Genomic DNA, 11,119 nt, shown 5'->3' on the forward strand with positions numbered 1-11,119 from the left:
TTTTTAAGAAGGCACAAAGAGAAAATGTGAGTGCTTTCAAAATAGCTCTGAAGTCTTGCTTTTGCTGTCTCCCACCTTCATGCTAGCTGACATCCCTGACACCAGTAATAACCAGACTTACTGCACAACAGGAGCTGGCACTACAGGTCGAAAAGAGATCCCTAGAAAAAGTTTCTTCTAACAGAAATACTCTCCCAAGTTACTCACAGAATGGTAATTTAAGAATATTCATTCTCTAAAATATATTGTACTGTAAAGCCCTTTCTCTCAGCTATTAATTTGTTGCTAAGAAGCAGCACAAGGCTTAATAGGACACGGAGATTTGAGTGAAAATTATGGGCTTGCTCTCTACGTAGCTGTGGATTGATGCATGTATGTTAAGAGGTGGGGGGAGACAAGAGGAAAACAGGCTTTGACCAAAAGAATCAGAGCAATGAAGCTTACAGTGCTCTGAGCCAACACACAGCCCTGAGGATGGCAAAGGGCCATCAACGCCTCATTGCAGGACTCCAGGTGCCACCAGCAGTAACTCCATGCTCCTGGAGAGCATCGAGTGCAAAGCAGATGGTGACCCAGGGATCTCTGGTAATGATTACCTGCATTTCCTGTCATTTTCAAGTGTAATTAAGAACCAGATTCCTTTAGAAGTATCATGCAAGCCAGTAGGGTCTTTTTTTAGGCAGCAGTTGTGCCATTGCAAGGGATATTTGTGATCTGAATTGCAGCTGTGTTAATAGACTATTTTAATAGACTATTTAACTATACAAAGCATAGATAGCCTGAGTAACTCCTGGAACAATTCACTCTGCACGTGAAGTCCTTTGGGCAGAAGAATGGTGAGTTGGAGGAGTAGGAAGACAGAAGTGTCCTTCACCAGTCAGTCCAATCGCTGCCATATCAGCCACCTCCCAAAGGAGCTCCCTGCTCTCCCACCTTCTCCTCCTCCAGGGACAGCCTCCACATAGCCTCCACTGCAAGCACTGCCACAAAGAAACCAGGATTCACTCTTGAGGCAATCCAAGAGCACCAGTAGCCCTCACTCCCTGTAGATGGCATTTGACTGGATTTGGCAGTTGAGCAAAAGATCATAATTCCAAATAAATCCAGCCAGATTGAGGGATTTCAGCACAATTAGGAGTATAATACTGTATTTAAAAGCCTCCTAAATAACAGCTGACAGAGGGCAGCAAACTCAGCAGAAGCCCATCCCTCATTCTATGGGACCAAAGCTGGCACTACATGGATGCAGACCCTCATGTTCTTTAATGCCTCAGCAGCTGCAGGAGACAGAAGCCCTTCCCTGGACCTGCCAGCCCTGCAGATCTCTTTGACCAGATGCCCCAGCTTGCAGGCATCCAACATCCCCAGTGCAGCACCAAGGCTGTGCACGTACCCAGGCTTTGGGGAAATTCCCATAGCAACAGGATGCAGACATCATTTAGGTATTCATATTGCAGAGCTGATTTGTACCATCTTGGCCACATTTAAGTGACTGAGGCCAAAGGAAAGAGTCTGCAAAAATAAGGTGCTACTCCTTTATGGATGACTTTGGGTGCCTTTCACTTTATCCACACAACAGTTTTTAAGCCTCAGATTTTGGGTTGAGAAGTCCTCTTCCACTACCTGATCTTGGGAAAGCTGTGACTATTCCCAGGAGGGAGCTCTTCCCTCCACCAAGACGATATTGCCACCCATTCACTGCCACAGCTTCCCACAGCACCCCTTCACCCTCCTGAAAACAAAAGGTGATTTCCTGAGGACTAAACTTTGGCTTTTGCCAATGAGGAGTTTCACATTCTTTAGTTATGAAGTAGCAAAAGTTTCAAGCAAGTTGTGGATGACAGCACCTAAGAGATCATAGAATCATAGCATTGCTAAGGTTGGAAAAGACCTCTAACATCATCAAGTCCAACCATCCACCTATCACCAATATTGTCCACTAACCCATGTTTCTAAATACCACCTCTCCATGCACCTTGAACACCTCCAGTTGACTCCACCACTCCCTGAGCAGCCTGTTCAATGCATTTCCACTCTTACGGAGAAGAGGTTTCCCCTGATGTCCAAGCTGAACCTCCCCTGGCACAGATGGTGCCACCAAACCTTCCCACTCCCTCTCCAGAAACACCCACTGGAAGGCAGCAGAAACTTGAAACAACAAGAAAAGAAATGGTGGAAAGGATGGGCAAGGAAGGGATAACATGAGGATTGAGGAGACAGTGGATTAATAGCCTGGCATGTGTGGCAGTTTAATAATAGAGCTGTCACAATAGGAAAGATTTACTAATTGCAGAGTCATTTGCTATGGATTCCCATCAAGCTGCCACTTAAATCGCTGTGCAGTTTTTAAAGCGGCTTTCAAAAGAGGGTGGGGGGAGAAGAGATAACATCCATAGTACTTATGCAGTTAAACTTAGGAAAGCATTGTGTTTCCTTCCAGAGGATCAGGCAGACGGGGACAGCCAGGAGGGAGCTGGCAGTACAGTGAGCCCAGAGGAGCCGGAGGCAGGTGTGTGCCTGTGTCTGCACATCTGGGAGCAAGGCTCTGACCTCAAACCCAACCCTGGTAAGCTTTACACAGCTTTAGTCAATGACCTACTAATACTTCCAACATCTCCCCAGGCTATAGCTTCAGCATGTCCTTTTGTAGAATTAGTCAGCAAAAGTTTTAGGTGCAAAAGTCATTTTAAAACACAAATATGAAAGCCCTGATCTCCTGGGGTTGTCAGCAGAGAGACCAAAGTTGGCCCTTCCTCTGACTGAGTTCAAAGCGAGCTGTAAGCTCATCATTCATGCTATCTCAGCATGCATATCTTAGATTACGCAGCACCCCAACCCAAGACACACATAGCTGGTTGAGCCTCAAGCTTTAAATGCTGGAAGAGTACCCTCATCCTTTGGGGAATTAAAAGGGGCTCTTGGCACAGGCAGCAGCAGTTCTGTACCTAGCACTCCTCCTTTTTTTCAGCATCACGTCCTGGGACTCCTCCCAGAATAAGAGGGGGCAGCTACTCTTTGCACCATGTTCTCACAACTATGGGAGAAGAGGCAGCTGCCAGGATCCACCACCACAGGGTCCCTGCAGGGCTGTGCAGAGGGAGGTAGGGGAGATGAGCCACTAGGGGAGCCTAGGGCATCCCACCCACCCCACAACTCAGTGCCTTCTGCATGCTATTACAGCTCAGCTGAAATGTCAGAGAAAAGGCCATTTTAATCCTCTTTTTCATTAGGGAAACAAGGAAGTTAGGTCAGAGCTTTGCAGATGATCAACAATTAGCAATCTACATGAGAGTATGGTTGGGACTTTCCAGGCATTTCAATTCTGTTGTCATTTATTAACCAGCAGTGACTCAGAGGCTGCTTTCCTCCCACATGCTGTGGCCCAGAACTCCAGATCTTTTTCACCCGTTTCAATCCACTGGTACAGAAGATAGAGATCTATTAAACAAGACTGCTTTGGCAGTGCATCTGCAGCTAATCTGACACATCATGAGCAGAATTTGATCAGGTATTACGTTTGAGGTTGTTCCCAAGACTGTTGTTCAAATGCATTTGCAAAAAGGATGCTGTATTAAGGTAGTACAGGACACTTCCCAAATCAGCTTTTAGGGCAGAAGGCAGCACCAGGTCCCATTCAGCCTCAGTGTCACGCTCTTGCTACAGCTGTTTTTAAGTGGCTTTGTTCTACCAGGAACACATTTAGGTATAAAGGAGTTGTGTTACGTGGCATTTTCTTCTCAGAGGCACAAACAATCCTCACTTTTTACTTAGTGGGGATAAGATGGCTGAAGCATAAGTGGTTGTATTTTATGGGCTGCTCTACCATGAGTATACTTAAACAGAACTCAGCTATAATGAGCATACAGGTGTGAGATGAGCCTTCACTGAAGCAAATGTTGTTGCCTAGGGACAGGTTTAGGTTTAAGCAATTTCAGAAGTGTTGCTCTGCATCTTAGACCAGGCTCTTCAGTCTTGTTAACACAAGCCAAGTCTAGCATACATATGTTCCCTGTACATTCCCATTAAGGGGAGGGTAACATTTATCCCCAGCTCCCTTGTTAATTGAATTCCTCCCAAGAAAAAAGACTACTTCTCTTGGAAAGACACCCAAGGAAAAGCATTCCCAGTCACCTCATGCACAGTACCTTGGGGAACCTTTCTTTGGAGATCAATAGAGGAAGTTAGTATCATTTGATGTTGCTTCTGTACAGAATCCTGAAGAGATATTGCAGCATCCAGCTGTGGGACCCCTCTTCTGCTGCTCTAGTTTGGAACCCACAGCCAGAGGCCCCACCATCAGGCTCTTCTGCATTGCCATAAGCACCTCTGCTACACACTGGCAACAGAGAAGAGCATCTGCTTGTTTAGATGAGTACACACTGTCACCCTTGGCCCGGCTGGCACTGCTGGGAGCTGGCTGTGCTCCAGGAGCTATTGAGGCATGCTTGCATGCCTGCACTAGCTCGACCTACCTTATGCACCATTTGTGTGCTACCAGACACCACCTCCCTGCAGATTACAAAACCCAAGCATTAGGCACCCAGCCAGCAAACCAGGGAGCAAGCAACTAACCAGTGAAATAAGTTTTTAATTTCCTGTGAAAATGTTGGGCTCAGGTAGGGCCAGAAAAGGATTAAAGCAGTATTTGAATTAAACAAATGAGGTAGTGAGGGTAAATTGGGGAAAAATCCATTTCAAAGCAACTCCTAAAACTGATAAGATAGAGGTATGGGGGAAATACAAAAGGATGACAAGAACAATACTGAAAATAGTGGAGTTCAAAGACATACAATCTAGGATGCTCTTATAGTTTTCTTCTACTCTATAGGCTGCTTCTGGCTTGAATTCCCTCCCCCAGCCCCTCTGTCTTACCTTCCTTGCATACAATACAAGGGAACAAGATTAAGAAGAGAGGAGTCTGCTGGAGAGCAGAGCTCATGGAATGGAGTTCAGCCATCACCTACTTGCACAAGAGCAAGTAGGTGTCTGATAAGAAAGTAAGTAAAGAGAGCAGCCAAGAAGGCTAATGCTATGTGCCATCTGCTATCACCTCATTAGAGGTGGATCCAGGATGCAGACATGAGCACTGTGCCTAACTAGCACAGACACACACCAGAGTAGCCTGACCGATCAGCAGAGCCAACTGCATACCCTAACAAAGCTGTGTAGGAGGGCTATTCTTCAGTGCCATTCACTGCAGGGAAGAGCCATGGGAGATGCCAGTGTGTTTTGGATGGTGCCATGGTTCTGTCTTCAGTTTTACAACTCTGTTTCATTTATTTATTTTTACAGGAAATAGAACTGGAATGCCACCCTATTCTCCCAACCCAGAAGAACTCCCATAGTACAGAGTAGTATGTTCAAAATAAGTGCCAAGAGCAGCCATCAACAGGTGATCAAGAGTCAGATCCCACTGTGATCCTTCCAGCTCCTTCCAGGCAGTACTACAACAGACACTAGCACTCTGCTAGGAAGACATGTTCATTAGCAATGATGCCTCCACAATTTTCAATCCAAACTGGACCCATGATTTGCATTTATGCCATTTGTGTGTTTTAGGTCAGAGGTTGCCTGGGAAGCCCTATTACCACATATCATTACTAGCACTGCTCGAGCCACCATTCAGCCACTGATTAACAATCATGATGCTTTCAATTGATGCTTTCAATTCTAACATCAATATTAATATGAAACCTTTATTAATGGCACAGTGAAATTCCCACAAGCACGGCACGAGTGCAGCTGCAGGGTCACAAGCAAGAGGCTCATCTTACTCATATATTCCTCCCCAGTAACACTGATGCACAAGGCCAGGGTCAGAAGGACAGAGGCACGTTCCTGCTCACAGCCCCATACCTATCACAGTCCTGACTGCCACCAGCACAGGGCAGCAGGCTGGCTCCCGATGTCCCCCACGGTTGCAGGAGTTCAGGACCACGAGCCAGCTCTGCCCTCTTGTGATTGCAGCCCAGCTTCAAACCTTCCCTGTTCCCTGTCCTACGGGGCAACAGAGCTTCTCTCCAAAATGGACCCTGCTTTTAGCAGACATGATAAGCACTGTTTATTTAGCAAAGCTTTCAAGAGTTGCAAAGACAACGTTGGGATTCAGCAGGTTCCTCAGTAGAGCTGCAATTCCTGTTCCCCTCTGGGAGCAGCCCAGATCTCAAGTTTGCTCCACCTCTTGCCTTGTACTCAGCAGGGACCAGTGCCGTGACTGCCTCATGCTGTGGCACAGCAGGCACAGGATATGCAGGGAGTTTGCTGGGCATGCAGGCAGGTTTCTAACATCCCAGTTAGGCTGGCTGGTGGCACATCAGCCTCTCCATACCAACTCAGCTCTGAAACAGAATGGAGAACCTTTCCCAACTCCATCCTTCCTCACTCACCCATCTTCCAAAACCAAGTCAGCTCCACAAACAATTCTTCTGTGCTACATCCCATGCAGGGGATATAGTTTTGTACAGGAAAAACCCTCATTTTATCACCTGCAAATCCCATTTCCCATTCCCAAACGGAGCATCACTTGTTTCAGAAGCTGCTAAACCAAGCCCTTCATGCACAGCAACCCACCTAAGTCTGCAAGGCGAGCAGCCTGCTGCCAGCTGGGCTCAGCCTGCAACGCATGCAGCTCCACAAGAGAGCAGCATGTGCTTGCAGTTGGGAGGGTCTACAGCTCCTGTAAAATGGCTAACGCAGGGCTGGGGGAGGAGAGCAGGGACAGAGAGGGATGCAGTTTAATGTTTTTATTCCCTCACACGCACACAGGGTCACAGCATCACCCTGCAAGAAAAAAAAATGTTGCTGCAATGCATGGACTGTTTGTTGCTGTTGTCCATATAGGCTGATCAGAGCAAATAGCAGCTGTACAATTAAAAAATAATAACCATCACAAGAAACCCATGTATCAGGCAGAATCAGGCACTGCACCAAGTCCTTCAGGTTTGTAAGCCAGGAGAAAGCCTGACCCAGTCATCATAATAATTCATTCATATTCCCAATGAATCTAACACAAGCACAAGATACCCCTTTTATCTTCTCTCTCACCCTTTCAACATGAACAGAATCCTGGTTTGACATTTGTCCTTGCTGCTCCTCTCATGCAAAATTCACACAGTAACTTAAGTTTTGCAAAGGCTCAATAAAGAAAAAGTTAACATACAAAAGCTTTGCAGCTGGTGAGAACCTCAGCAGAAAACAATGCGGTGGGTCTGCACGTATGGATGTGTGCATAATGCCGTGGGGGTTAAGAGAACAAAACAGCACAATGCCAGGGCAGCACAGCTTATTAATTGTAATACTGTTAAAAATGTTTAGGTGTATGTTGGAAAAACGAAAGATGACCATTAATGCATGAAGGACCTTGTAGCTACAGCTGAGCATGGAAAGGAAAATACAAAAGAAAGTTGCAACACGTCTGTCTGTGAGCTTGGGAATGGCCCACAAAATCCCTAACAAGTGCTGCACAGGCACAAGAATGTAGGAGAAACTGGTTACATATCTCAGCATTAGTGATATATATATATATATCATATTAGTGTGTATATATGCACACACACACACATCAATCACCCTCAGCAGAAGCTTGGCACGTGCCATCTCCGTCACATCACATCACCACTGCATGTCACCATTTAACAAAATGACACAGAGAGACATGAGAAAGGATTCTGAGGTTCTGCTGGGGATGAGGACAGCACAGGATGCCCTCATCAATGTCAGGAGGACAAAAGAAGGAAAAAGTCATATCTCACGAAAAAAGTCAGTGCTCCAAGCAAAACACCTTTTCTCAGCTCTGCTATTTTCATAGCTAACTTACAGGCTTTTTTTTGGATATACTCTAAAATTGCATAGTTTTGTAAACACTCTCTTGACCATTTTGCCTCCCCCACACACAGATATGCTGGGAAGAGATAGAGCAAGAACTTTTATTGCTTACTAACTGCCCTATTCCCTACAGACAGGCAGGCAGACACAGATGCCATGCAGAGCAAGTCCACAAATTAGCATCAAGTCTCAGGTGCGTCAAACACAATGAGCGGTGATTGATATAGCCTTCTAATTAACAGATTTTGTCAGGAAAAAAAATGGAGGAAAACTGCAACACTGCCCCAACTACTGCAGCAGCTGATGGAGCCTAAGTCAGCTTCCTCTCCTCCCAGAGCCAACTTCATACAAAGCATATCTTAACATCCCTGGGATGCATGTTGGTCATCCTCCAGAAGCTGAACACACACAGCAGCAGCTCCCAGCATCAAGCAGCAAGTGGACAAGTCACTCCTGGCACAGGACAGCTACAAAGACCATCACAGCAAAACAGCTTTGGCCATAGCCCAACTCAAGCCAGCACCAGCCCATGCCTACAGGGACATTTAGAGTGCTGTATCTGAAGGTTCTTTTGATTGCTCCCTACAGCAAAAGCTTGATTGGAAAATCCAATCTTAGAGTTCCTCCCTACCTATATGAGGTAACTCTGATCTCAAGGCAGAAATAGGAGAGGTGAAAATCCATCAAGGAGTGGCTTGAAAAGGACATAGCCCATGGAGATTTTCAAAGTAAATTCCGCTCCTTTTGGGTCCCACAGCTGCAGGACCTTGATCAGAGCAATGCACCATTTGCCATACACCATCCCTCTATGGACATATGTGTTTCCCTCACATCTTGGGCCCACACAGACAGTAGGAAGTCTGTGGTCTCCCAGAAGCCCTGTTGGCCTCCAGAGCATTGTTCTCCTCCCCAGTGGCACCAACACCTGGCCTTTAAACTCCATTAAGCAAAGATCAGGCCCACAGCCCAAAGGTTCCAGACCTCCTCAGGCTACTGAGTGACACAGGTGCAAGTAGGTCAATATTCATTTATAACCCTGCAACCCTGCCTTGAGGAGCAAACCACAGGCAGATCGAAAGCAAGCTTGCTATAAGGGTGTGCACGCTATAATGCTCTGCAACAGCTTTATGCAGGAATTGTTTGGGAAATCTGATGTCCATAGGAAAGTATTAAGTAGCAATTAGTTGGATAATGTGCCCTTACACACAGCTCAGAGGCAGAACTGCAAAGGGTGAGGGTAATTTTCAGAAGATACAGAGGGAAAGGGAAAAAAAGAGAATAAATATAGAAAAATCTACTTTGACTAGCTTCCTTAGGAAGCAAGTAGGTTCTTAAAGCCCATGCATTTCAAGAGAAGTAAAAGAATTGCTGTCTTTAGAGGGTGTAGATTTGGAAGGATTGTGTGGGCTCAAAATAAAGGCTATTTCTATTGTACCACTGCAGCGAATTCGGATTCCTTGTCTTTCTGGAGGTGTCTCCTGTTCCCAATAAGCAGCAGGCAAAAGACTTAAAGGACTAGAAATAAATCTTAAGCTCAGGTTCAGCAATACCCTCTGTTAGAACAACGATCCCCACCTCCAACCTCTTTGCAAATCCAAACTGCCCCAGTACTGGCAAGGGAATATCTGCCCATCCCCACCTCCTGCTCTGGAGGAAGGGATGACTGCAGTCCTTGGTCCTCAGCTCACTATGCTTGAGCCAGCCTTCCCTGGCTGGAAAAGGGTATGGGAATGGAAAGTCTGTGTCATTTAAACAAGTAGTAAAACGTCCAGGTGAAAAGATTACTCAGAGTATGATTATGGCAAGTCTTTCCTGAGTCAGGAAGTTAAAACACAAGAGGAATTGAAGATCTCCAGAAAGGAGCAGTCCGGTTTGGCTTCCAGCACAGCACATGGATGATGGCCGTAAAAACGATGACAGAGACCTTTGTCAGAATGGAGAGGAACAGGCAAAGCAAGGGGCAGTTCCCTGTGGTTATTTTGTTAAAACCTGTGTATTTCAAGTCACCTTTAAACATGAGTCTTAAGGCTGTTCTTCCTTAGCCTTAAGAACTGCAGGAACCAAAGGATTAAAGCAGAAGAGCCAACAAAAAGCAACCTGCATCACAGCTGAGCGCTCAGCACTGATCAGTGCACAGATGAGCTACCAGGAGCAGTTAGTGACCTGGGTCGGGCAGGACATGCAGTTCCTACTGTTCCAGTGAAAAATAAAAGCACGGCAAACCACTTTGTTGTGGGGATGATTCAAGCTCTCACAGCAGTCTCCCACGTCACAGCTATTCATTTGGTTTGGACAAAGCTGTCGTGTGCCATCATGCTCAGGGCACACCATCCCCAAATCCCTCCAGGTACACCAAAGGAGACAACTTCCCACTGTCTGCACAAAGGAAGCGTTTTCCCACCTGGTCCCAGCTTCTACAGCACACTCAGCTTCACCACACTGCTGCCTTCCAAGCACTTCACTGCGGCCATCAAATAAGCAGGTGCCCCCTGCCACCAACAAAGGGAGCTTAAATCCAGTTGGCTTGAACATGCAAACCCAGACTCATTTACAGGAATACACCTCCAAAAGAAATCGTGCTTTTTATTAAAGCACAAACGTAGGAGAGACAAAACACATCGCCTCCTTTCCCCTCCCCAGCTTGCTTGGGCAGCACACCGGCACCGAGGCAGCCAGGGGTCACCCAAGTTCCTGTTCCATTAATGAAATAATCAGCCCAGACACCAAGCACCTCACAGCCCACCCCGCTCTCTCCTAGAGAGATTCAAAACCAAAGGAAAGAGGAGTGAGCAAAAGGTTAATTAAGCCACCGAATCGACAAAGGCTCCAGCCAGGATTACCTCGGAGTGCCCTCCACCGGAGGAAGGTCTGCAAGAAGTGCATGCTCTTTTTCTTCAGTCCCAGAGGAGGCGGCAGCATCAGAAGAGCCAGGTCTGCTCCGTGTCCACTCACAGCTGCTCCTGCATCCCCAACCTCCTGGCACCCCCAAGCCCCACCTTGATCCAAACCTAACGGAGTGCACCTGGTCTGCTCTGCTCTGCTAATCGCTGATGTGGAGTCTGGGGCTTCACTCTCTCATTCTCTCTCCCTCTCCAAATAAGTAATTAGCATGAATAATTACAGCTCTGATGATAATACCCAGCCACCTTTGAGCAAAAGGGAGAAGGCTGTAATTAACTCTTTCTTAGAGATCAGAGGAAGCTGAACTAGCACAAGCCTAATTATCTTCTTCTGGGACACCCCCTGGGTAGCGAGGAGCTCCGCAAAGGGTGGGTGCCAGAGGTTGGGTACCATC

The 11,119-nt window shown here is 46.6% G+C and overlaps 1 protein-coding gene across 3 annotated transcripts in view; it reads right to left on the reverse strand.

Annotated features, from left to right (window-relative positions):
* The window catches only part of GRIP2 (glutamate receptor interacting protein 2), an 89,188-nt gene extending 78,331 nt beyond the window's left edge, over window positions 1-10,857 (reverse strand). For all 3 annotated transcript variants that reach the window (XR_004161313.1, XM_031555580.1, XM_031555582.1), the window contains exon 1: window positions 10,665-10,857. Coding sequence is in view for 2 of the 3 variants with exons in the window: in XM_031555580.1 (XP_031411440.1) it covers window positions 10,665-10,743 (79 nt within the window). In the remaining variant the exon portion in view is untranslated. The remainder of the gene's footprint in view (window positions 1-10,664) is intronic.
* Window positions 10,858-11,119: the final 262 nt, after the last annotated feature.

This window comes from Meleagris gallopavo, chromosome 14 (assembly GCF_000146605.3).
Source record: "Meleagris gallopavo isolate NT-WF06-2002-E0010 breed Aviagen turkey brand Nicholas breeding stock chromosome 14, Turkey_5.1, whole genome shotgun sequence".
NCBI lineage: Eukaryota > Metazoa > Chordata > Aves > Galliformes > Phasianidae > Meleagris > Meleagris gallopavo.